The sequence below is a fragment of the Heloderma suspectum genome, chromosome 4 (genome assembly GCF_057233095.1).
Source record: "Heloderma suspectum isolate Gila_16-S chromosome 4, 16-S_ref, whole genome shotgun sequence".
Classification (NCBI taxonomy): Eukaryota; Metazoa; Chordata; class Lepidosauria; order Squamata; family Helodermatidae; genus Heloderma; species Heloderma suspectum.
Genome location: NC_139461.1, coordinates 13853116 through 13879922, shown reverse-complemented (window position 1 = coordinate 13879922; position 26807 = coordinate 13853116). Strand labels below are relative to the sequence as shown.

General features: G+C 45.8%; 1 protein-coding gene, 1 long non-coding RNA gene and 1 pseudogene across 11 annotated transcripts; all 3 read right to left on the bottom strand.

Moving 5' to 3' along the window:
• Positions 1 to 304: 304 nt before the first annotated feature.
• Positions 305 to 16810, bottom strand: LOC146346546 (mas-related G-protein coupled receptor member H-like; annotated as a pseudogene). Its single transcript, XR_014789960.1, has 2 exons — positions 16737 to 16810; positions 305 to 1885 (listed from the first exon to the last, which is right to left on the bottom strand). The product of XR_014789960.1 is annotated as a mas-related G-protein coupled receptor member H-like (transcript).
• Positions 7758 to 14520, bottom strand: LOC146346547 (uncharacterized). The gene is made up of 3 exons (XR_014789961.1): positions 12635 to 14520; positions 11760 to 12533; positions 7758 to 10003 (listed from the first exon to the last, which is right to left on the bottom strand). It is a non-coding gene; the product is annotated as an uncharacterized LOC146346547 (long non-coding RNA).
• LOC146346545 (mas-related G-protein coupled receptor member H-like) lies at positions 14573 to 25561 on the bottom strand. Of its 9 annotated transcripts, XM_084848711.1 has the most exons (5): positions 25060 to 25561; positions 23196 to 23306; positions 19041 to 19200; positions 18080 to 18216; positions 14573 to 17122 (listed from the first exon to the last, which is right to left on the bottom strand). In XM_084848711.1, exons 4-5 carry the CDS (start codon positions 18143 to 18145, stop codon positions 16079 to 16081), a joined length of 1110 nt encoding a protein of 369 aa, XP_084704837.1. In that variant the 5' UTR covers positions 18146 to 18216; positions 19041 to 19200; positions 23196 to 23306; positions 25060 to 25561; the 3' UTR covers positions 14573 to 16078. The 9 variants fall into 9 exon arrangements, with proteins under 9 accessions (XP_084704837.1, XP_084704839.1, XP_084704836.1 ...); XM_084848713.1 differs by lacking the exon at positions 19041 to 19200; XM_084848710.1 differs by lacking the exons at positions 23196 to 23306; positions 25060 to 25561 and adding an exon at positions 22510 to 22552.
• Positions 25562 to 26807: the final 1246 nt, after the last annotated feature.

Sequence of the window (26807 nt, the reverse complement as noted above, 5' to 3'; positions counted from 1 at the left end):
ATATCTTCCCCACCCTCAAATGCCATCCCTGTGACGCTACCTCCCAAATCCTCTCCTTTTTCTTTTTGCTTACCTTGAATTGTTGGTGAAGGGCGAGCAGCAGCGAGAGGAGCAGAGAAAGGGTTCTACCCCCCATGGCTCTCAGTTGCCCTGTTACAGGGACTAATAGCATGATAATACATAGGGACTATGGGAAATATAGTCTCCACAAGGGCTCCTGAAAATGCAGATTTGAGAATCTGTTCTAGTATTCAAGAGCAATTCACAGATGGCACCAGTGGTGTACAGAAGCAAGGGTGATGACTACCCCCCCCCATAAACAAACACAAAGCATCATTTCATTTGAAGCCTACACGGACCAGGCATGATTCTGGTTTGGTCCATAAGGCACAGCCCCCTCCCCAGCCTATTCTTTGGTGCATAGACCAATTCCTTATTTTTCAGAGATCTACAAATGCAATTGCGATTTCTTTTAATCTCTGTTAATCTCACCTTGCAAAATGGACTATGCCACAACACAATTGTTACAGTGCCACAGGTTTTTGTTGTTCAGCTGCCTTGAGAGGCAGACCTTTGGCTGCCTTGTGCGTGTTTCAGAAAAGGGATGGAGAAATAAATACCTGTGCTTCAGCAGCTCTTTCCCACTTTCCCTCCCACCTCACAGTCCATTGCAGGCAGCAGCATTGGCCTTTTTCAAAGGCCATGAAGGGTCAGCTCTCTGCTTTCCATGCCACAGAATCTGTAGTATGCCTCCAGCAATGAAATATGCATTTTAAATATATATTTGAATAAAAAGTATAGCAGGATCTAAAATATTTAACTAGATGGACAAAGCTAGAAGCTCTTGATGCTTATGAAGGTGCTATGACACGGGCTTCAATGGAGGATTCCAGTTCCTCCCTACACTCTTCCTCTTCCTTGAAAATCCTCTGGAGGATGACTTTTGTGCTTTCCCTAGATTGACTCCCCTTCTGTCTCCCAAGCAGGAAATAAAAGATCGGGTTAACACTGCTGTTTAAACAGGCACACGAGTAGCCATATGGCATTAGATAACCAGCCATTGGTTCTATGAGGTAAAAGATATTCAGTGGAAATGCCAAGATGAGGAAGAAGACGAGTGCAAGCAAGATGGCCGTTAAAAGCTTCCTCCGCTGACGTTATTGGGATATAAAGCAGACTCTGAGGAAGAGTGTCAGAGCAGAGATAACCATGAGGGGGAAGCAAAACAGGACATTGACCAAAAAATGGAAATATATAACATAATCATGAGCAAAGAAGATGGTAAGCTGAATTACAGGAAGCAGAAGGAGAGGACCCATGTTAGGGCACTCAAAGGGGCTGACAAATGTGGTGGCCGGTGGCATCATTGCCAAACTGGGGACAGACACACACCTGTCGACGCTGATGACTGTCAGTAGAAGTTGACCACTGTTATACATGAATAAGAACAATGCTTCTGAAAATAATGCAGATAGAAACAAAAAATGGAAGGTATTATTCAAAGGAGCTACAGCCACATTTATATATAGAAAAATTATAGCTGCGACCACGCCAAACCCAAAGTCAGCAATGGACAGGTTCAGGATGTAGGTGGTGAAAGAATTCTTCTTAACATGAAAGCCAAGCAGCCAGATGACAGTTCCATTTCTCACAAGTCCAACAAGGCAGACAAGAACGATGACAATATGGAGCATAACTGTTTCCCAAATGTAATCGAGAGACTGTTCTGGATCACTGGAATGCATCGTATTATTTGGGAGCCCAGTGACATTGTATGATCCAGGATATTCCTTTACAGCTTCCAAAGGGGACAGGAATGTCAAGCTGAAATTGGTCATCATGCACAGCCTCTGTGTTTGGTTTTCTTCTGGTGTAGATGCTCTTGCTGGGAGAAAAGAGATAAAAATGGATTCAGTTTCTTCAGTGGAGCTGAACAAATAAAGATGCCGCTAACATTTTAGTAATGGTAATTGCAAGTTTTTCAAAAGAATGATCAGAGACGGGATAAGGGAGAAATTGGTTTGATCTAATTTTCAGTTTGCAACTTACCTAATTTCAAACTTTTGAATCAACACAATACACAACCCCAACCTCAGTGATCCTTTGGAATTTTTCCAAGCTGTTATTTCCAAACTACATTTTTATAATGATTTTTTTTAATCTGGCTCTCTCCCTTTTTTGTTAAATGATGCTTATATCACTGTGGTCCTTAATGCTGGCAAAGATCATACTCATTGTGCTAATTTTCAGCCTGTTTCATTAATTAATATACTTCTTAAAATATTAACTGCTATTTTGGCTGATAGACTTCAAGTAGGTACTACAACATTGGTCCAAGCAGATCAGATGGGATTTATCAAACGTAGATAGGGAGGTGACAGTCTTAGTCAGTGATCTGATAGCTTTAAACACTGATGCCATTGTTTCTTTGGAGGAGCCTGAAAACACCTTAGATAAAATGTATTGGCATTTTATTTTTGATCAAATGGGCTTCCCTTTAGAATTGTCAAAGTGCACCAGAACTTTATATTCATTTCCAGGAGCTTGAGTTATGACAAATGGGTTGCTGGGGGTGGGGGGATTTCCACTTGAGACAGGAACCAGACAGGGATGTCCACTTTCTCATCTGATATTTGATTTATGCTTGGAAACTCTGACTTGTGCTATTAGACAGAACTGTAACATTCATAGCTTCATGGGACATGATGGTTTAGAATCTTAAAATTGCAAAGTATTATTTACACTTATTATGTTTTATAGTTTATTGATTTGGTTAATGAGGTTTCTTAGGCTTTAGATAAATGAACATCTTTAAAGCTGAGTTTGTGGAGTAAGATAAATATACCTAAGATGAAAACTATACCTCAGATCGGTTATGTTATATGTGGGATTCCTTTATGTATACGGCAATTTTTTTCAGAACATCAATGCTTTGTCTTGTCAATTCTGGGAGGATTCCTCTCCATCACCATTATCTCTTTAAAGGATGCACCTTCCAATTAAAGAAGGTGGATTTGGTTTTCCGTATCTTGCTTTGTATCGTCAGGCTTATCTATTGACTCATACTGAATTTTGGTCTTTCCCGTTTATATCGGATTTTCCACCTTGGTCGGTTTTGGAATCTTTCTGTCTGCTTCCTCTCTGTAAATGGGTGGCGTTAGGTTCTAGGCATGCAAGAACAGAAAAATGGTTCCTCCCACAGTTTCTACTGTTAGAGATGCGTGGTGTACAGTGTCGTGTCAATTACACTTCAATCCATTTGTCATGCTAAATTGACTTTGTGGGGCACTCCTGATCTAAAAAGCGGTAAGAAATTGTGGTACTTGCAGTTGCAGTGTATGTAAGCGTCTAGGTTTGGCCCAAGCACCTTTACAGCTTCAGAGTCTCTGTTGGTATTGGACACACTCATTGAGGCCAGTCAGGCAAAGTGACACATGATCCATGTCTACAAGTAGTTGTTACTGGTGAATAAATACATACAGGGATATGGGGTTTTAAGCAGGAATGGAACAGGGAGCAAAAGTGGAATAGGGAGTTAGATTGTCCCATTTTGCATAATCAGTGGATTGCTGTCTTGGCATCTATAGCTGCCACATCTATGGATCTTAGTCTGCATCTTAGTCAGGAATAACTTGTTTCATGACTATTGGACACTGCAAGATCTGTTTAATAAGGGATTGTCTAGTTCCACTAATTGCTCTCAGTGCAATGCAGCTAATGCTCCTTTTAAACATACGTTGTGGCAATGTCCAGTAGTTGCTTCTTTTGGGGAGGAGGGTGTCATATTGTACTGGAACAGTCTTTAACATTCAGTGACCTACACATTCTTTGAAATTATTTATCTGCTTCATTGAAATTAACAAATGGTCAGTGTGAATAGATTCTCCATGCCCTTTTGACAGCTAAAAGGTTTATATTACAACACTGGAAGGACAAACACACCTCTTATTATTTATGCAATGAACTGAAGACCTTAAAACTCTTGCAATATTTGAATGGCTGGCATTTAGATGCCACCTCTGAATGGATACTTATCTGGATATCTGGTCTGCTTTTGTTGAAGTTTATGTATAATTGCTAGAAAGCTGTATGTTCATGTATTCCATATGTGTTCATTGCTATGGATATATGCAGATCCATGTATGTACAGTATATTTAATAGGGATGTCAGAGAATTCTGTGACAGATCTCGGTGAAGCCAAATGACAGTGCATTCGGCCCCCCAAAATCTGTCGCGGAAAGAAGCCCCCACCCCCCCAACCCACGAAAGTCACGCGAAACGGACCACTCACCTGCTCCCGTCCTCGCCGACTTGTGAATGGCGGCCACAGGTTCTTCATAGCTTGTTCTTCATAGCTGTGATAGGTTATGTAAATACTTACGTAGCCTATCACAGCTAACGCAGGGACACCTTTTGCATCCCTGCGGAGGCCGTGATAGGCTACGTAGGTATTTACGTAGCCTATCACAGCAGACTTTAAAAAAAATGCATATGCAAATGGCAGCGACTACGGCAGCTGCCATTTGTGTTCTGTATTTTTTGCCGTTTTAGCAAAAAAAAAGGGGGGGAATGCAAATGGCGCCCACTACGCCATTTGCATTCCCCTTTATTTCCCTGTAATAGCATACGTAAATATTTACATAGGCTAAAATAGCGAAAAATACAGAATGCAAATGGCGGCGTCCATAGTCGCCGCCATTTGCATACACATTGTTTGTTTGTTTTAGCCTGCCGTGATAGGCTACGTAAATACTTATGTAGCCTATCACAGCTAAATACAGGGACGCAAGTGGCAGCGGCTACAGCCGCCACCATTTGCGTCCCTGCTGCCCAGCGGCCAGATGTCCGGCTGCGGGCGAAGCCTGCCAGCGGCTCCGCAAAATTGCCGCAGAGCGGAGCCGGCCGGGCAGGATTCCGGGGAGGGCGACCGGATCACCTCCCCCCCCATCGAGGATTCCGGGGGGTGGGACGGAGCGCCTCCCACCCCCGCCATGAAAAATTCCACGAAACAGTAAGTGACTTTCGTACATCCCTAATATTTAAAAACTGAAGAAGAATAAAAGTTATCCTTTGGGATTTGCACTTCCCCAAATGTTGCAATGGAATTGAATTCTCCAATCAAAAATTGTATACAGAATGCAGATATGAGGGGGAAATGCACACAGAAATGTAGATATTAGTCAAAGTAACATTCAAAATGGCATCCTCTTGGGATCTGTAATTCATTTTTTGCAAAAATTTCCAAAATAGGCAAAATGGCATACAAAATGCCTGTGTTATGGGGAATGCACACAAAAATGCATACTGATTTTCATGCAAATGTCTTTTTAACAACATCTTTCATTGATCTCTCTTCTCTTCTTGCTGCTTTAACTCTTTTCATGGAGGAAACCGAAGCGGAACACAACGGGATAATTTGATAGCTCATTATCTGTGGTCAGATAGATAATGATAGACCACAGATAGCTCATTATCTGTGGTCTATTTAAAAATGGGACAAAGGCCACTTAGTAAAGGAGGGTCACGGCTAGGGATGTACGAATCCCTTACCTGGTTCTGGTCAGGGCATCCGCTGGGGGGAGGCGATCTTGTCCTCCCACCTGGAATCCTGCCTGGCCGGCTCTGCTCCACAGCCATGCCGCGGAGCCACCGGCCTGGCTGCTCCGCAGCAGGGCCTCCAGCCGCTGCTGGGCTGGTGCGGACGCAAATAGTGCCCTGCGTAGGGGACACAATTTGTGTCCCTACGGTAGCCTATGCTAGGCTACATAAATATTTACGTAGCCTATCAAGGCAGGGACGCAAATGGCGCCCGCTACGCCATTTGCGTGGCCACCTATACCGTGATAGGCTATGTAAATACTTATGTAGCCTTTCACAGCAAAGAGCAGGGGCGCAAATGGCATAGTGGCTGCCATTTGCATCCCTGCTCTTTGCCATGATAGGCTACATAAATATTTACATAGCCTATCACAGTATAGGTGGCCACGCAAATGGCATAGCAGCCGCCATTTGCATCTCTGCTTTAGCCATGATAGGCTATGTAAATATTAACGTAGCCTATCACAGGCTACTGTAGGGACACAAATGGTGTCCCCTACACAGGACACCATTTGCATCTGCACAGGCTAGCATAGGGATGCAAATGGCGGCCGTTATGACGGCCGCCATTTGCAGCTGCAGTGGCCCAGCAGCAGCCGGAGCCGCCACTGCCGCTTCATCCACCGCTACCACCGCATCCACCACCAGGTGGGTCCATCCTGGGGGGATTCCGTGGGGGGGGGAGGCTGTCCCGCCACGGACTTCTTTAGAATCCGGCCTCACTGGAGTCCGTGGTGGAATTGTCCGCCATCCCTAGGCTCTCCACATGATCCAGGATGCTGGAAAATCAGCAGAATTGCACTTTTGGAAGCCCCCTGGGAATGTGGGTTTCTGTCAGGATTCCTTTTACCCCCACTTAGCTTCAAATGCTGAAACATACACAGACAAGAAGCTTCAGTCTACAGCTTTTAATCCATTACTTCACAGAGTCATACAGATGCAAATTCTCAGTGACTCTCAGGCTACAAAGAAATGCCTTCAGGGGGTTCAAAAGGTAGTTATGAAAGTTCCCTGCTGTTTGCAGAGGAAGGCAGTCTCACTAGCCTAACTTAAGGGGCGGGAGGTCCCTTTCTCTTGTGAGGCTTCTAAGCGAAGCCAATCGGGTAGACCGTCCACCCCTGCTTTCTCTCTCTTTGCTCTGTGTCTGCGCCTGGCGTCTATTAGATCAGACTCTCCAAACCCCGCCTACTCCTGTTTGCTGTCTCTCATGGGGGGGGGTGAAGAGGGACCCTCATCTTTCACCAGCTGGACCTTTGAAACCTGAGGAGCCTGCCTAGTCATGTCTGGATTAGCCTGAGAAAAACCTCCCCCATGTCTGGTGGCTCTCCTTCGGAATCTGAACTACTGTTCCACTCCCTGCACTCAGAATCACCCCTGACAGTTTCTGTGTTCCTTGTTTTGAAGCAGCCAAATCGATGACTGATCTGCAGCTTCTGATAGCCTGCAGTGGTGTGGGAGAAAGAGAGAGCAGAGTTACACTAGCTGGACAAGGGTAGGATTGTTACTAAAGATTTACACTAGCATAACTCCAAGTTTATGACACCACAGAAAAGTTATGATGGCAGCTATTGCATAACTTTAGGTCAATGTAAGTCTTGCATCTTTGTAGCTAAGCCAGAGGAAGCAGGAGGAGGGAATTGTTGTTGTTGTTCAGTCGTTCAGTCGTGTCCGACTCTTCGTGACCCCATGGACCATAGCACGCCAGGCCTTCCTGTCCTGCGCTCTCTCCCGGAGTGTGCTCAAGTTCATATTCATTGCATCCGTGATGCTATCTAGCCATCTCATCCTCTGCCGTCCCCTTCTCCTTTTGCCTTCAGTCTTTCCCAGCATCAGGGTCTTTTCCAGGGAGTTTTCTCTTCGCATTAGGTGGCCAAAATATTGGAGCTTCAGCTTCACTATCTGTCCTTCCAATGAGCACTCAGGGTTGATTTCCTTTAGGATGGACTGATTTGACCTCCTTGCAGTCCAGGGCACTCGTAAGAGTCTTCTCCAGCACCACAGTTCGAAAGCATCAATTCTTCGGCGCTCAGCCTTCCTTATAGTCCAGCTCTCACAGCCATACATTACTACTGGGAAAACCATAGCTTTGATTAGACGGACCTTTGTCGGCAAGGTGATGTCTCTGCTTCTTACTATGCTGTCTAGGTTGGCCATAGCTTTCCTCCCAAGGAGCAAGTGTCTTTTAATTTCATGGCTACAGTCACCGTCTGCGGTGATCTTGGAGCCCAAGAAAGTAAAATCTGTCACTGCTTCCATTTCTTCCCCTTCTATATCCCAGGAAGTGATAGGAGGAGGGAATAGGAAATTCCAAATACATAGCAGTGGATGATTGGGAGATTAAGGGAGCAATCCTCCCACCGCTAGTCAGCAGCTACGTGGCCATAGGACATCTTGTTTTCCGGAAAATGACCTCAGAGCATGCATGAAAAATTGTGTACTTCCTTTTAAAAATTTGCACAAATATGCTTTAATCAATGCGAAAAGAATGTGTGCATTGCAAAGATGCACACAACTGATGTGTACAATACATTTGGGAAAATATGCATGGAAATACACATGTGAAAAGAAAAAAAGCCCCAAAGCTCACAGTCTGATATGGATGCAGGTCATAACAAGCTTCAAGATGAAATTCAGAGAACTTTGGTGAGCTCACGTTTTGCTGATTCTCACATCCCTAATCTGAGCAGGCTTTCTCCGAAAAATCTTAAAATGCAGAAGGGACAGGCATATTTGATGCTGAGTAGATGGAGGTTGTAGGAGACAGGGGAAGAATTCCCTGAGATATGGTGATTAGTGCTAAATTAAACTAAATTTAAGTAGCAGTTCATATATAATTTTTACCTTGCATTAAGAGGGGGAGGGGAATGTCCAAAATAACATTGTTCTTGAGCCAGATCACAACACATCTTATCTAAATAAACATGTGAACCTATCCTATACTGAACGAAACCATTGGTCAACTATAATCCATTGTATGACTTTAACTGGCTTTCCAAGCCCTTATCTGGTGTTTCATATCCCTGAGATCCTTTAACCCAGGATGGGTAACTCATGGTCCATGGGTTGCATCTGCTCCCCAGCCTTTTTTTTTTTTTAGGCCCCCATTGCTTTAACATCTCTGCCTAATTTGTTGCCAGGGCAGCAGCAAAAAGAAGCAGCAATTTTGCTTCAATGCAAGGCTTGGGGGGGGGGGGATTGCACCTGATTTGGAAGCAGAATTGCTTTCCCAGAAGCCTCGTGGGAGGGCGGTATTCTGCATGCCTTGTTTTGAAGCAACGTTGCTCTCTTTTTGCCAGCGCTGCCCCACCAAATTTCAGCAGCAAATTCTGCGCTGTGGTGGCAGGGGCGCAAGAGCTAAGGAAGTACAGGTCTTGTGAAATCTGGTCCGTCTGCATTTCCTGGATTGCCAGGTGCCTGCTTATTGATGGGATCATATCTCTTCCAATTTCCCAAATTTGTGCAAATGCACATTTGCAAAAATGTGCACATCTCCCCACACTTTAGCCTATGGAGGAAGTGTGCATTTTCAGCTGGCATTTTTTTTAAAAAAATTACTTATTCTTCTACAACTAAATGTGTGTAAAATCCTGGAAAGTAAAAAAAAAGAAAAGAAAAAAGAAACGCTCTGCAAGTCTGCAGAATCTGTGCAAATCAGGAAGAGCTGCAGTATACGCAGGTTGGATTCATGTAAATTCAAGCTCATTTGATTGCTTGCAGATTTCTCTGGCATCCCAAGTGGGAACCAGTGGGGACAATACAGCCCCTTGACCCCCTCAACGAAGTTGCCCGCCCCTGCTTCCACTGGAGATGCCAGTGGTCAAATCTGAAACCTTCTGCCGGATCTGCTATAACGCTGAGCAACGGCATCTTCCCTCTTGAAACCAAACTCCTTCCAAATGATATTTTCAAGTACCTGTGTGTACGTATGGGTCAGCAATCTGCATATGGCAAGGGGGAGGCAACAGTGGCACACTCTTTTTCTCTCTGGAAAGGCAGGTGACAGGAAAACTTGCCGGAAAAGGTTTGCATCCTTTGAGGGCTGAGAAAAATTGTGATGTTTCACCAAATGCACAAGAAGATGTACAGAAGATTATCAAACCCACAGCTGATCTATGCACAGCCACTGCCAACATCATATGACAGGAGCAAGATGTTCCGTTGGTGGTGGTGAAGATCATCATGAGGCAACTGGGTGCCCTGATCAAGTGAAATGTGTTATATTCATATCCCGCCTTTCCACTTCCATACTCAGGAGAGCCAAGAAAAATGTTGCGCAAGGCAATTTTGTCTTTTAAAAATTCCATTCGATGTCATAGCAAATGTAAGGAAGATCATAATAATCCTGGCTGGACAGCTGGGGTGGTGCTTTTCAGCCTTCCGTCTCTGCTGGCAGCTGGCATTGTCCTAAGGCAGGAACAGTGATGACAAACAGGACTGGGCTCAGACCCCTCACCCCCTGAGGGGAGAGGATGCAGTGCCACCACCACAATCACATGACCCTGAGACCCCCTCCCCGCCACTCTGTCTCCGCCCCCCGTGCCTCACTCTGACAAACATCCTCTCCAAGTGAGGCATTTGAGCCTGGCGAGTTCTGTCAAGAGGCACATTGGCCATTTCCCCTAGTGGCCAGTGGGCCACTGAGGGGTCCTCAGAGTGAGGCTGTGGGCAGGCAGGCAGGCATTTGCCACAGCAGGAAAGTGGCCAGTGGGCTCTCCACAGAACCCACATGCCCTAATACCAGGCTCGATACCATGGAGCCTTCCATGAAACAGTGCTTCCACTTGTTGGCAATGCTGCTCCTGGGGGGCAGGGATGGCTGAGCTTTAAGGCCCAATGCTGGCCAGCAACCACTGAAGGATTTCTGCTTTGGAAAAGGCCCCTCCAAGCCTTCCCTCTCCCTGCACCCGACAATGCCTGATGCCAGGCCTGAGGGCCAGGCTGCCACTTGGAGCAGCACCACGGAAGAGCAGATGCTCTTAGGAAAAAAAGAAATGAGCTGTACTACAATTAGGGATGTTGGAGAAATCGACTTTCCTGAATATTGTGAAAATTTCATCACAGAAACATACACAACGTTTTAAACTGCGCATTTGGGGGGCGTTGCACATTTGGGGGAATTTGTGAATTTTCACACAAGCGAATTTCGGCAGACTCAGAAACTTTCAAAAAAAAAATCTGATTCTGTCAATGGGAGGAAGACGGAACGAAAGGTGCCTGACAATCCATGGAACACAGAGGAAAGGTATTTTCCACAATCTGTACATCCTTAACTGCAATTCCTACTGATGGTGAGCCCTGTTTGCCTGAAACCCTAGAGAGTGGCTGCCAGTCATGGGTGAGTATACCAGAGAGCTTCGGCTATTGGGCGGTATAGAAATGAAATAAATAAAAATAAATAAATAAATACTGGACTCAGCGGACTAATGCCCTGACTCAGTCTAAGGCAGTCTACGTCCTTATGTTCCTAACCAGGGGCACTCTCCTAATCGGCAGCCCTGCGGGTGGCCATCCAGCCTATGCTTAAGAACATGTAATGACGGAGAGTCCACCGCCTTCGAAGCAGTCTGCTCCACTGTCAAACGGCTCATTTCATCAGGATGTGCTTCCTAGTGGTTAGATGAAACCCCTTCCTTGTAGTTTGAGCCCATTGGTTTGGGCCCTACCTAGGGGTGGGGGTGGGGATCCATTTGATTTGCATTTTAGCTTACCTAATTTCACACTTTCAAGCCAACAGGTGAACTGAAACGCAGCAATCCTCTGAAATTCGCACTGATCTGAATTTTGCGACGGAGCACTCCAGTTCAAAAATGCGTACATTAGGGAAACATACACACAAAGATGCATACGCTAGTGAAACCCATATTTTAACATCCATTATACTAGGAAACTCGCTCGCAAAAATTTGAAAATTAGGCAAAATTGCATTAAAAAAATGCAGGTATTGGGGAAAATGCACACAGAAATATCATACACATTTTCAGGCAAACTTTAAAAAAATTCTTAAAGTTTGGGATGAACCGAAGTTAAGATTGCAAAAACAGGAAACAGAGAGAAACAGAAATTAACAGATTCATCCATCCCTATACCTACCCTAAGGAGTAACGCAGAACAACTTGTCTCCCTCATCTATGTGACAGCCCTTCGAATATTTGAAGATTACCTCCTAATTGTCCCTTTTCTAGGCTAAATGTTCCCAACTCCTTCAATAGGACTTTCTTCATCAGGCTTATCTCCAGGCACCACATTATCTTTGGCACCCTCCCCGGGACATTCAGACTTGTCAACTCCCTTCTTAAAGCGTGGAGGGGATCAATTGTGCAAGCTAGAAAGAAAGAGAAAATAAGAATCCAAACACTGTTGCACAAGAATTGCCCCTTGGCCCTGCACCAAACTCAGATTTCATCAGCTTTTTCTTTTCATCAGCTTTTTCATCACCCCAATGATTTACAATCCCTCTCCTATGTTTCCTATGTCTTTGCCTGGGTAAAAACATCAGCAGCTTTGGAGGAGAGGCAAAAGGATAACCAAGGAAACACTTCCAGGGAGTGGGGCTAGGCCCACTGGAACAGAGGGCTATTGTGTGAAGGGGCAGAATATACAGTGGGGTACAGTTCAGAAATTGTTCTATTACTCCAGCTACCTCTCACTGTAACATCTTCACAGGCCTTTGCTTGGTGATGGGGTGGATTGCTCTGTGACACACACTCCTGTATGGTATGCCAGCCACTGGGGCCAAGACAGCTCTCACACACTCTGCCATTTGTATTATTATCTTGCTATCCAGTACTTTTAGATCATCAGCTGTGTCACGTATCATATAACTGCCATCTCCCAATGATAAGGCCACCAACAAATTTCTGCTCTCTGTATTCCCCTTGCACCATCTTTCTTCTAGCCTGGTTTTGCTGCCTGCTTTTCTCCAGAATCCCAGCTCCTGTGACGCAGCAAACAAACACCAGTTTCAATTCATCAACTGACTTTCCAGAAAGTCAGCATTAATTCATGGGGCACAAAGCACATCCAATATTTACTTACCATCTTGTCTCAGGGTGCAGACCTGCTGATTCAAGGGGGAGACCCCAAATAATCATTCCATTTCAGGCCAACGTTCTACTGATGTACTGCATCCCAAAGGCTCAGCAATCAGAATCCAGACTGTTTTCCATCCCATGATCCTTAAGCAGGTTTCCACTTTTGTCCTCCTAGAATGTTCTTGATCAAGAACTGGAAGACTGTGCTGGTTAAAGACAGCTTGCTTGACACGTCTTCCATCAAGCGATGAGCAGTTTCTTCAGAACAAATGGCTTCATTTGTTCTGTATATTCATTTGAGACAGAGGCCAATATACATAAAGCATATACAACATATTTAACTAATTTGATATTGAAATGTACAATAACAGTTCCCTGGTCATAGTCTGCATCCGTCTCTTATGCCAGCTTTCAGTGCAGAAGGTATTAGCAACTGCTGTTCCACAGAAGAGAATCATATCACACTTTTGCATTTATAACAAGTGCAGAGGACCTAGATGCATTGATTTTTGCCAGCCAGCATTCAAGATGCATTCAAGACACATACAAAAAGCAGACGTTGAGACCTTCCCTCACATTTTCCATATTGTACAAAGGAAGGTAGAAAGTTGTTCAATAATTACACAAGCTACAAGAGAGCCAGTGTGGTGTAGTAGCAAGAGTGCGGGACTGGGTGCCGGGAGATCCGGGTTCTAGTCCCCACTCGGCCGAGGAAGTTCACTGGGTGAATTTGGGCCAGTCACAGGCTCTCAGCCCAACCTACCTCACAGGGTTGTTGTTGTGAGGATAAAACTGAGAAGAGGACAATTATGTACTCCACCTTGGGTTCCTTATGGAGGAAAAAAGGTGGGATATAAATGTAATCAATAAATACATACAGGGAAGCTTTGTCAGTAGCAATATAAGGCACGTAAGTTAAGCTAAAGATGAAGAAAGCACCAGCTGTCTGTATCTACAAAGAACAGTCCCCGTTTTATTTTATCTGGGCCTGTGAAAGTATGCTTCCTGTGTCTCTGGGGAGACGATTGTTTTTTAAAAAAATCTATAGATCTTTAGACTCAATGGCACAGTTTGCATGACATGAGGGTGCTTAATAAGTCATTGTGGCTTGTTAGCCACCCATGTGTGTGCTGATCACATACAGGCTCATTTCCCCAATTACCCTCACCAGGTGTGGATTGTTGTGATGTCTGAGCCCAGTGTGGGTGGCTGGCTGGCATGGTTAACAATCCACCCAGAAAACATGCTCCGTTGTAGGGTTGCTTGGTGGTTTCTTAACCACCCTAGCCATTCACACTCAATGAGTTTGGACATCAGGACAACAGCAGGGACGGTTAAGAAGTCACTGTGACTTGTTAACCACCCTCATGCCACACTTCCCCCTGGCCTAGAGAATATGAAGCAGGTAACAGAATGAAGAGGGGAAATTTAGAGGACAGTATGCTCAAAATCCTACAAGCTAGGCTTCAGCAGTATGTGAATCGAGAACTACCGGAAGTACAAGCTGGGTTTCGAAGAGGCAGAGGAACTAGAGATCAAATCGCCAACATTCGCTACATCATGGAGAAAGCAAGAGAATTCCAGAAAAATGTCTATTTCTGCTTCATTGACTACACTAAAGCCTTTGATTGTGTGGATCACAACCAATTCTGGCAAATTCTTAAAGTGATGGGAGTACCAGACCACCTTACCTGTCTCCTGAGAAACCTGTACGAGGGTCAAGAAGCAACAGTAAGAACCAGACATGGAACAACCGATTGGTTCAAAATTGGGAAAGGAGTACGACAAGGCTGCATATTGTCACCCTGCTTATTTAACTTATATGCAGAGTACATCATGAGAAATGCCGGGTTGGATGAATCAGAGGTTGGAATTAAGATTGCTGGGAGAATTATCAACAACCTCCGATATGCAGACGATACCACCCTAATGGCAGAAAGCGAAGAGGATCTCAAGAGCCTCTTGTTGAGGGTGAAAGAGGAGAGTGCAAAAGCTGGTTTGAAACTCAACATTAAAAAAACTAAGATCATGGCATCTGGCCCCATCACTTCCTGGCATATAGAAGGGGAAGAAATGGAAGCAGTGACAGATTTTATTTTCTTGGGCTCCAAGATTACTGCAGACAGTGACTGTAGCCATTAAATTAAAAGATGTTTGCTCCTTGGGAGGAAGGCTATGGCAAAATCTAGACAGCATAGTAAGAAGCAGAGACATCACCTTGCTGACAAAGGTCCGTCTAATCAAAGCTATGGTTCTCCCAGTAGCAACGTATGGCTGTGAGAGCTGGACTATAAGGAAGGCTGAGCGCCAAAGAATTGATGCTTTCGAACTGTGGTGCTGGAGAAGACTCTTACGAGTGCCCTGGACTGCAAGGAGGTCAAATCAGTCCATCCTAAAGGAAATCAACCCTGACTGCTCAGTGGAAGGACAGATACTGAAGCTGAAGCTCAAATATTTTGGCCACTTAATGCGAGGAGAAAACTCCCTGGAAAAGACCCTGATGCTGGGAAAGACTGAAGGCAAAAGGAGAAGGGGACAGCAGAGGATGAGATGGCTAGATAGTATCACCGATGCAATGAATATGAACTTGAGCACACTCCGGGTAGGGATGTTAGAGAATTCTGCCACGGATCCTGGGGGGCCGAATTACAGTGAATTTTGCCCCCCGGAATCCATGGCAGAACGGGGGCCCCCGCCCCACCACACCGCGAAAGCCCCATGAAACGAAGCCTACCTGGCTGCGGCTCTGGCAGTGGCTCCAGCTCTGGAAGCGGCTCCGGTGGCGGCGGCTCCGGCCGCTGCCAGGCTGCCGCGGACGCAAATGGCATCCTGAGCAGGGGACGCCATTTGCGTCCCTCTGGTAGCCCGTGATAGGCTACATAAATATTTACGTAGCCTATCACGGAGAAAACAGGAATGCAAATGGCATAGGGGACACCATTTGCATCCCTGCTTCAGCCGTGATAGGCTACGTAAATATTTACGTGGCCTATCACGGGCTACCAGAGGGATGCAAATGTTGTCCCCTGCTCAGGACGCTATTTGCATCCATGGCAGCCCAGCAGCGGAAGGAGGCCCCGCTGCGGGTTGGCCCGGCCGGCGGCTCTGCAGCCTGGTCGCGGAGCGGAGCCAGCCGGGCAGGATTCTGGAGGGGAGGGACAGAGTGCCTCCCCACCCATTGAGGATTTCGGGGGGAGGGATGGAGCTCCTCCCCCCCACCACGGATGGCCCTGGACAAAACCAGGGAAGTTTTTGTACATCCCTAACTCCAGGAGAGAGCGGAGGACAGGAAGGCCTGGCGTGCTATGGTCCATGAGGTCATGAAGAGTCGGACACAACTTAATGACTGAACAACAACAACAAGAGAGAAAATTTTGGATCTGCTAAAGCTTCCCAAGGCAGACGTCTGTGGTTGGGTCTGCCTCTAGTTCCAGCCCCAAAACGGAGTTCAGGAGCTGCCATCTAACAGAGTAGTCATCTTTTGATTTGAATGGCAAGAGGATTTCTCATCCTCCCTGCAATCAGCTTTGTCATCAAAAACTCTTTGGAACACAACCTTGAAAGATTCTCTGGATCGATGCATCTTTTTCCTCCCAATTAGGAAATAAATTATTGGGTTGATGCTGCTGTTGATGCAGGCACATATTGCACCAAATATTATAGCATATGGAGAAATATTGGCATCGAAGGATAGCAAACTGAGCATAAAACTGAGTGGAACACCAAAGATGAGGAAGAATAGAAGTGCAAGCAAGAGGACAACATAGAACTTCCCTCGCCGCTGTCGGTGTAAGCTGCAGCACACTCGGATAAACAGAATCACAGTACAGGTGATCACGAGGGGAGTACAAACAATGGAATTAATAAAACTAATGATTTGGGGAACTCTATAAGTATCTACATATGTGGTTGAAAATGTGATTCCACCAGTCAGAAAGGACATGGTCCATATCGAGGTACAAACAGCAGTAGACAGGTGTTTTGGCCGGTGGCATCGATACCAGATTGGGAAGATGACAGACAGACACCTCTCAGTGCTGATGGCTGTCAGTAGATACTGGCTACTGGCATATGTGGAAAGAAAACAGGTTAGAAAAAATACATACCATGAGGAAAATATATCATTTTCATCAATGAAAAATAAAACAGAAGATGCCAAGCTAAGGAGGACACCCAAATCAGCTGCAGCCAGGTTCAAGATGTAGGTGGTGATGGGATTTTTCTTAATGATGAAGGTGAGATAACAGATGACAATTCCATTCCCCAGCAGCCCAAATGTGGATATGATCAGAAGAAGAATCTCAAGAAAGATAATTAGATAAATTATAACTTCATTTACATCCTCAACTTCATCAGGGGCTCCTGAAGAGTTGTCTTCTCTATGAAAGCCAGTTACACTGCATGTAAAAGGAAGTGATGATGTCGTACTCAGCTCACTCATGGTGAAATCTCCTGTTCTCATTCTGGTGTATTCTTTTCCCACACGCTGCTCCTGTCAGGAGAAAGGGGGAAAGACAAAAACCTTTCTGGCTCATCATAACCCAGACAGAGGCTGTGGTGAATCTTTTCACAGTGCAATCGTATACATTTTGTTACAGGGTGGCTTATAAATCATGAGTTGACTCCTTCGTCATACTTAGGGTCATATAGAACCATTGAAATCATGACTAACTAATTCATGTGGACAGGGTGTCTGGAGCAGTGAGGCCCACCACCTGTGTACTTGCCCTTTGCCCTTTTGGGTGATAAAATCAGTGGGACTGATGCCACAGCTAAAGGAGTTATTAATGCCTCTTTGTGGGAGGGGGTTGTGTCTTGGGCTGTGCACCGCTTCAGCCCGACCCCCCTTCAGTTGGACTGCAGGCCTAGCTAATGAGCAGGCCCCTCCCTTCCAGCCTCCCAAGGATATATTTTACAGCCAGCTTAAGCCTCAAATTAACATGTATTCTGTTTTTACACACGTATGTAAAATATCTGCTTCATCGTAGGGATGGCATGAGAGTCCGAGGAGGGGGTGGAGCCTGCAGGCTCTCCCCGCCTGTCCACCTGGACCCTGCTCACCAGAGGGCTTCCTTGCCTGCCTCGCAACTGGCAGGAAGAGTGGCAAGGCCGCCCATCATCTTACGGAGCTGCCATTGTCTGCAGAAATTGCGGCTCGGTTACTCTCACATATCTAATGTTCCATCTATGGCTGCCTTAAAGGGGCAATGACCCAACATTACAGGGGGAAAGGGCCCATTACTATAATGTTGAGCCTTTGCTCCTTTAAGGCAGCTGTAGACGCAACATTGGACATGCGGGAGTAACAGAGCAGTGATTTCTGCGTGCAATGGAGGCTCGGTAAGTCGATGGACGGCCTCACGGCACTCCCCAGGCAGTCGCAGAGCCATCCTGCAGCTCCTGCAGTGTAACTCGTGCAGGTGGGCAGCGACAGCAGTTTGTCAATCACCTGAAGGGACCAGGCGGAGGCGGGTCCATCCATCCCTACTTCATCATGGCCAGGGAGAGGTCCCATGCTGTCACAATTACATGTTGAGATTCAGTGTCTTCTTACACTCTAGTATACATATCTTCTTTCTGTGCAAGCTTTAAACAACAAAATACCAAGAATTCTGGTGAGCAATGAGGCAAGGTCAGGGCAGGGGCCAATGGTACACAAAGGAACTGAGGCAGGGGGGGGGCTTGCTTTGTGGGGTCTGCGGCAAATTTAAAAACTGTTACACACACTTGCCTTTTGCCAACCTAGCTCATTGCAGACAGTACATTAAACAAAAACAAAAACCCAGCCACTGAGCTCAACTTGACACCTCCTCAGCTCAGCTTGGTGCCCCCTCAGCTCAGTGCTCTGGGCAACCGTCCAGCTCACCCACCCCTAAGGCCAAGCCTGACTATGTGAACAGAATGCTGGACTCGATGGACCTTGGCCTGATCTAACATGACTCTTCTTGTGTTCTAATGTTCTTATAGCATGCTGATCTTCCACTAGCCAACAGACATCTAGTCTACAGATATGTGTCAAAGCTATCAAGCTAAAACAACAGTTGGGAGATCCGAGTTCTAGTCTCCACTCAGCCATGGAAGCTCACTGGGTGACTTTGGGCCAGGCACAGACTCTCAGCCCAACCTACCTCACAAGGTTGTTGTTGTGAGGATAAAAAGGAGAGGAAGAGGAGGAGGATTATGTATGCCACCTTGGGCTCCTTAAGGAGAAAAAAAGGTGGGATATAAATGTAATCAAAAATAAATAAAAGACATCTGTTTGTTTGAAATTAGAAAGGTCCCGAAACGCTACCTGCCCTTTTGCAACCTCTTTGTTTCCCTGCAAAAGAGGCAGCCGTTTTTCTGCCTCTTTCATTGGCACTTTGTGAGTTTCAGAGACCTTTCTCAGCATGGAGGGCTTCAGTGCTTACCTAAGTGTAAGAAGATGGTGGAGGGGTTCGTATGTGCATTTCCCCCCGTTCTGTCCTCGCAGCCTCTCCGCCTGCTTAAGCTTCTGAAACACCCTCCTGGAGGACTTACCCTGGACTTCCTCCCTTGCAGCTTTCCAGTGCTGCTGCTGCTGCTGAGGGCCTGAAAGTTGAGAGGGGCATTTTTGGTTTTGCTTTGTTGTCATTAAAAGTCCTTTCAACAAGAAGATAGAGGAGGAGGAGGAGGAGGAGGAGGAGGAGGAGGAGGAGGAGGAGGAGGAGGAGTCCTCACTCAGGAACTCAACAAGCAGCAGCATTGGACAGCTCTAAGGTGAGAAATCCTGGCCACAAGGGAGGAAGTCCTGGCATACTGCTGTATGAAATAGAAGGAAACACCGAAGTAAACACTGCTATACCAACCGGATCTCCAACAAAGTATCTAGTGTCCTTTAGCACTATCCTAACAAAGACACATAGACACAACAGTCAACTATCTACCCCATTCCTGCAGCCTCATGAGAAACGAATAGAAGTGACTCCTATGAAATTGTTGAGTGTGCAAATCCTTTGAACATGATAGGGAGTAGCATCCTTCCTATCACCGAAGAGCCATGAGAAAGAATATTATTTATTTATAATAAAGTTTCCAAAGCTAATCAATCTCGTTGGTGAAAAATCCAAAAGATAAATTTTTATATATATATATATATATATATATATATATATATATATATTTAAATTGTGAAATACTAAAAGCAACCTCAGAAACCATAGAAACAATTTGAAAAGCCTCCTAGAGACAGGCTGGAGAATTATCCATCTTCTCTTGGACTCTAGTCCTTGGAGCAAAAGCATCAGGTGTAGGGATGGCGTGGCCCCTGATTGGGTCCGGGAGTCCGGCGGACTCCTCACACACACCTGCGCCCCCAGTCTGTGCCTGCTGAGCCCCTGCCCCCACTCACCGAGCCACCAGCACTCAACTAAGACCCATCCGTGAGTGCCGCAATCACCATTTTGTGGGGGGAAATGGTGATCACGAATATGCGCACATCTAATTGTATGCAAAATGGTACCATGAATGGCCCATGTACGCATGATTACAGACATGAATGGCCCATTTATGCCTGTAATCTTGCATATATGGGCTATTCACGGGCCATTTTGCATACAACTAGATGTGTGCATATTTGCGATTTAATTTTTTTTGCAAAATGGCACTCATGATGCTCGCAAATGGGTCCCAGCTGAGTGCTGATGGCTTGGTGAGTGCAGATTAGGGATGGCGGAGAATTCCGCCATGGATTTCAGTGAGGCCAAATGCACTGGCATTTGGCCCCCCAAAACCTGTGGCGGAATGGCCTCCCACCCCCCGCCCCCCCGTGGAATCCCCCCAGGATGAAGCTTACCTGGGGCGGATGATCTGGCGGCAGCGGCTCCAGCAGCAGCAGGTCTCTCCGCCAGCTGCTGCAGACTCAAATGGCGGCCACCACGCCATTTGCGTAGCTGTCTTTGCCATGATAGGCTACGTAAATACTTACATAGCCTATCATGGCAAGCAAAACTAAAACAAAAAAAAGCATGTACACAAATGGTGGCAGCTATGGCGGCCGCCATTTGCATTCCCTTTCTTTCGCTGTTTTAGCCTACATAAATATTTACGTAGGCAATTATGGCAGAAAAAAAGGGAACCGCAAATAGCATAGTGGGCGCTATTTGCATTCCTTTTTTTTTTCGCCGTAATAGCCTACATAAATATTTATGTAGGATAAAACGGCCAAAAAAAAATGCAAATAGCGCCGACTACACTATTTGCATTTCCGTTTTTTTCGCCGGAATTGGCTACGTAAATATTTACGTAGGATAAAACAGCAAAAAATATGGAATGCAAATGGCGGCCGCCATAGCTGCCACCATTTGTGTACATGGTTTTTTTTGTTTTAGTTTTAGTTTTGCTTGCCGTGATAGGCTATGTAAATACTTACGTAGCCTATAATGGCAGCCTGGCTGGACACAAATGGCAGCCGCTATGGCGGCCGCCATTTGTGTCTGCAGCAGCCGGTCCGCAGATGAAACTCTGGCTGTGGACAGCCCTGGCCGGCTGCTCTGCGGAGCTGCCACGGAGCACAGCCAGCCAGGCAGGATTCCGGGGGGGAGGACCGGATCACCTCCCCCCATCGAGGAGTCCAGGGGGAGGGACAGAGCGCCTCCACCCCCACCGCGAATCACATCTGCGAAAAGGTAAGTGACTTTCGTACATACCTACTACAGATACCAGAGATTAAACCTGGGATCTTTGTCATGTAAATCATAGAAGAGTAGAGTTGGAACGGGCCTATAAGATTGTCGGGTCCAACCCCCTGCTCAGTGCAGGAATCCAAGTCAAAGCATCCCGAGACCAGGCAATATGCTAATGACAGCTGCCATTAGCCTATCGTTGGGAGAAATACAGACGCAAATGGTGTATTGTATGCCACTTGCTCTGTAAAGAACTGTGTTTGACCTAAATACAGCCCTAAACAGCTGCAATTAGGTCAAAGTCAGGGTTTTACGGCCGCAAGTAGTGTCCAATGCACTATTTATGTCTGTATTTCTTCCAGGGATAAGCTAATGGCAGCCACCATTCGTGTATCGCCTGGTCTAGGGAGCTGGGGAGCTGCTCCGTGTGAAATCCTCTGGGGCCGGAGGTAAGTGGAGCCGCTGCACCGCAGATTCCAGAGGAGTCCACGGAGGATTTCCTTGCCATCCCTACTCTGGGATGATCGAGAAGAGGTCCTGGCCTTCCTCTCTGTGACAACCTTTCAAGTCCTTGAAGAGCGTGTACATGTTATTTTACTGAGTTTTACGTGTGTACACAAAGCACATGTTGTTTTACTGAGCTGTAGATTCAGCAGCCCTGAAGCAAAGCACAGGAAGGGGGGGGGGACTCAAAGCTTCGCCTCCCTCCCCTCCTCCTATAGCCACCTGGGCACCTTCCAGGTCTCCAACCGCCAGACCATATTTAGGAATGTACAGGGGGCTATTAGGGGGAGGTGAGACACCGTTCTGCCAGTGGTTTCCACTCTGCTGGTGCACATTCCCATTGAGTACAAAAGCTGAAGAGCCAATCCTGCACAGTTGCTTGCTGGTGACTTGAAATGGTGGTGTGGGGAGTGGGCGTTGACATTCATATTTTATGCTGTTTCAGCGTCTTGTATCCAGTGCCTTGAGCAGTGATACAGAGAGGAAATGTGTTTTAAAAACTCATCTTTTTAAAAGCAGAATGGATTCTAAGGAATACCTCTAGAAGTTCCACAAACATAAGAAACAAGAAAAAAAATGCACGCAGTGGTAGAATCAACTTTGCACAGTATTCCTATCTACTCAGAAGTAAGTGCCATTGAGTTCAATGAGGCTTACTCCCAGGCCTTAGAAGCTTATAACCTATTTGTTGTAAGCAGCAGAGGAAGAAGTTTGATTTTGTAGTGGCACTCACCTTTTTTGAAGCTTCGAGGAGGGAAATGGTTGGGAGAAAGAAGAAGATGCGTATGTAAGGGGCACAAGGCTTCAGATTTATATATAAGTGGATTTAGTTACACCCCCTCCACCTCTCTCCACCAAGGCAGTATCTGGACAAACAGTATTGACCGTTATCAGATTAGAACCCAGAGGAAGGACATAGAGGAAGAGAAATGGTGCACGAGTTGCGAAAAGGGATGATCTTAAACCATCGAGTGGAGAAAATCCTGAAGTAACTTGTATGAGCTGCCTTGAGGTTTGGAGGTGGTGGGATACAAATAAATCATTACATAAAGTTCATGCATAAGTCCCCCCCCCCAAGCATCATCTTGGATGCCAAATCAAGGTTAGCACAGTTGGGCTATGATTGGAAGCATGAGGTTATTATTACTGATCTGTATCACTTTTGCATATATTCACCCATTCTGTTTTTGCATTAATCTGCATTTTTTTTTCTTTTAAACATCCATTTTTCCCTTTTGAGATAAAAAATGTAACGTGCTGCATTCAGGAATGAATACAGCTCCTTGACACCCCCACCCCTGCTTCCACTGGAGATGCCAGTAGTCAAATAGGAAACCTTCTACTGGATCTACTATAACACTGAGCTGTGGCATTTTGCCTCTTGAAACCAAAGTATTTCCAAATGAGATTTTCACATACCTGCGTGTACATATGGATCACCAATCCTTATATGCAAAGGGGAGGCAACAGTGGTATAGACTCTCTCGCTGGAAATGCAGGTGATGAGAAAACCTGCAGAAGGATTTGCATCTTTTGAGGGCAGAGAAAAAATGTGATGTTTCACCAAATGCCCCACAAGATGTACAGGAGATTATCAAACACACACTTAATCTACGCATAGCCACTGTCAACATCATATGACAGGAGCACGATGTTCTCTTGTTGGTGGTGAAGACAAGATAGTCACTGTGTGAACGTGGTGCATTATTTTGCCTCTACAAACAGGAATGGCTGCCATTCACTTCTATAGGGGGTAGCTAAAGTGTTGCATTGGGGGTGAAGAGAGAAATGCTGGAGTTGGGGGACACAGAGGGAAAAACAGCTGTGGGGGAGAGGCAAAAGGATAACCAGGGAAACACTTCCAGGGAGTGGGGCTAGGCTCACTGGAGTGGAAGGCTATTGCGAGTGGATGGGGGGAGAAATGACGAGACGACACAGATCAATTTGGGATAAACTGGGCCACATTTATTAATACATTACGATCTGCGATCTGCGTTAATCGTTACGTAGCCTATCACGGGTGACTTTGGAAAAAAAAAACGCGTACGCCGCCATTTGCGTTCCTTATTTGGTCCCTGTAGTCTATGTAAAGATTTACGTAGACTATGGCGAAAATAAGGACAACGCAAATAGCGTTGCCTTTATTTTCGCCGCAGTCTACGTAAATCTTTACATAGACTACGGGGACCAAATAAGGAACACAAATGGCGGCGCCCTATGGGCGCCGCCATTTACATATGCACTTCTTTTTTTTTTCAGAGTCACCCGTGATAGGCTACGTGACGATTTACATAGCCTATCACAGCTGACTTTGGAAATCTAGCCGTGATAGGCTACGTAAATCGTTACGTAGCCTATCACGGGGGTGTTTTTTGTTGTTTGTTTTTTACTTTTTTTTCGCGGCTGGGTAGACGGGGCGCTTCTACCAGGCCTGAATTTCGGTGGCGAGGGATGGGGCGCCTCCCCCCTGGCCTGAATTTTGGCCGGGCGAGGCAGGGCGCCTCCCCCCCTTGCCTGAACTTCGGGGGGAGAACTGAAGCGCCTCCCCCACACCGTGAAACAAGCTTCGAGGACAGGTAAGGGACTTTCGCCCATCCCTCGGTTGGACTAGATAATGGTGATTCCCGGCCAGCAACACCAAATCAGCTGCAAGTCTTCCCAAGCTTGAAGAATCAGGGCCTTGCCTTTCAGCAGGCCTAAATTGTTCCCCCCTAAGTGCAACACTAGAATCTGTGGGGGAACCTTCACCAGCCCTTGCTGAAATAAAGTGGGCAGGAGGCGCTCCCAACGTATCCCGGGTCTGCCCAATAGCGGCTATTCATCACTGAGCTGAACAGTGATGGGGTACAGTTTAGAAATCATTCTATTAATCCAGCTACCTGTCATACTTGTAATTCTAACATCTTCACAGGGCTTTGCTTAGTGATGCAGTGGATTGCACTGTGACACACACTCCTGTATGGTATGCCAGCCACTGGGGCCAAGATAACTCTTACACACTCTGCCATTTGTATTTTTATCTTGCTACACAGTACTTTTAGATTGTCATCTGTGTCACATATCATACAACTGCCATCTCCCAAAGATAAGGCCTCCAACAAATTTCTGCTCTCTTTATTCCCCTTGTACCATTTTTTCTTCTAGCCTGGTATTGCTGCCTGCTATTCTTTAGAATCTCAGCTCCCAGCAAGCAAACACCTTTTTTTTTTTAGCTTATCAGCTGTCTTTCCAGAAAGTCAGCATTGATTAATGCTGAACACAAGCACATGCAAGATTTACTCACCATCTTAGCTCAGGCTGCAGACTGGCTGATTCAAGGGGGAGACATCAAATACTCATTCCATTTGGGGCCAACATTCTACTGATGTACTGCATCCCAAAGGCTCAGCAATCAGAATCCAGACTGTTTTCCATCCCATGATCCTTAAGCAGGTTTCCACTTTTGTCCTCCTAGAATGTTCTTGATCAAGAACTGGAAGACTGTGCTGGTTAAAGACAGCTTGCTTGACACGTCTTCCATCAAGCGATGAGCAGTTTCTTCAGAACAAATGGCTTCACAGGAGACAGAGGCCAATATACATAAAGCATATACAACATATTTAACTAATTTGATATTGAAACGTACAATGACAGCTCCCTGGGTCATTGTCTGCATGGTCTCTTATGCCAGCTTTCAGTGCAGAAGGTATTAGCAACCGCTGTTCTATAGGAGAGCATCATATGACACTTTTGCATTTATAACAAGTGCAGAGAACCAACTCTAGATGCATTTTTGCCAGCCAGCATTCAAGATGCATACAACATGCATACAAAAAGCAGAAATCAAGACCTTCTGTCACAATTCCCATTGCGTGCACAATACAGAACGTTGTTCAGTAGAGAAAGTCACAAGTCACAATATTGCCAGTAGCAATACGTTAATCTAAAGATGAGCCAAGCTTCTTCACCAGCAGTCTGTATTTACAAGGAGCAGCCCACATTCTGTTGTTGCATCCGAGCCTGTTAAAATATGATCCCCGTGTCTTGGGGGCAGGCAGGGGGGGGGGGAGATTGAAAGCATTTAAAAAATATATTATAGATTTTTCCTTTCAATGGCCAATTCCCCTGGACTGCAAGGAGGTCAAATCAGTCAATCCTAAAGGAAATCAACCCTGACTGCTCAGTGGAAGGACAGATACTGAAGCTGAAGCTCAAATATGTTGGCCAATGGCCACCTAATGCAAAGAGAAGACTCACTGGAAAAGACCCTGATGCTGGGAAAGACTGAAGGCAAAAGGAGAAGGGGACGGCAGAGGATGAGATGGCTAGATAGCATCACCGATGCAATGAATATGAACCTGAGCACACTCCAGGAGAGAGCGCAGGACAGGAAGGCCTGGCGTGCTATGGTCCATGGGGTCAGGAAGAGTCGGACACGACTTAATGACTGAACAACAAAAATGTCTCTTTTTAACAAATCATCTTGGATGCCAAATCTAGGTTAGCACATTTGAGCTAGGATTGGATGCCTGAGACGATTCCTGGGCTATATCACTTTTTCATATATTCACCCCTTCTGTTTTTGCATTAATCCCCATGTTTTCTTTTAAAAATGCATTTTGGTACTTTTTACCCCCTTTGAGATGAAAGGGTAAGTTGCTGCATTCAGGAATGAAGACGGTGGGAGCAGAGAGACTGAGAACAATAAACTGTGGCTGTTGTGAAGAAGAGGCAAGGAGAGAACCAGGAAAATATTGCCAGGAAGTGGGACTAGGACAGGACAGCTGGAACGAAGATAGGTGTGGTGAAGCAATGGAGTGCACAATGATGACGCAAGATTCTAAGTCCTCTTCTTACCTTTTCTGCCCACCACGTTTGTAAACTTTAGCACATGTTTGCAAGTTTAATAAATAGGGATGTGAATGTGATGGATTGTGTTTTGCCTCTATTGCTTTCACAGGCCTGTATGGTATGCCAGCTACCTGCATCAAAGTAGGTGGTATGGTGATATCTATTTCAAAGTTCTACACACACAGAGAGAGAGAGAGAGAG

Bases quoted from the DNA above. Each gene is read 5' to 3' on its own strand.
- LOC146346545 (XM_084848711.1), bottom strand. From the start codon at position 18,145: ATGGGACCTCTCCCTGGCCATGATGAAGTAGGGATGGATGGACCCGCC. The intron at 17,123-18,079 runs GTGATTGACAAA...TTCTCCTGACAG, and splicing joins CCTCCGCCTGGTCCCTTCAG to GAGCAGCGTGTGGGAAAAGA.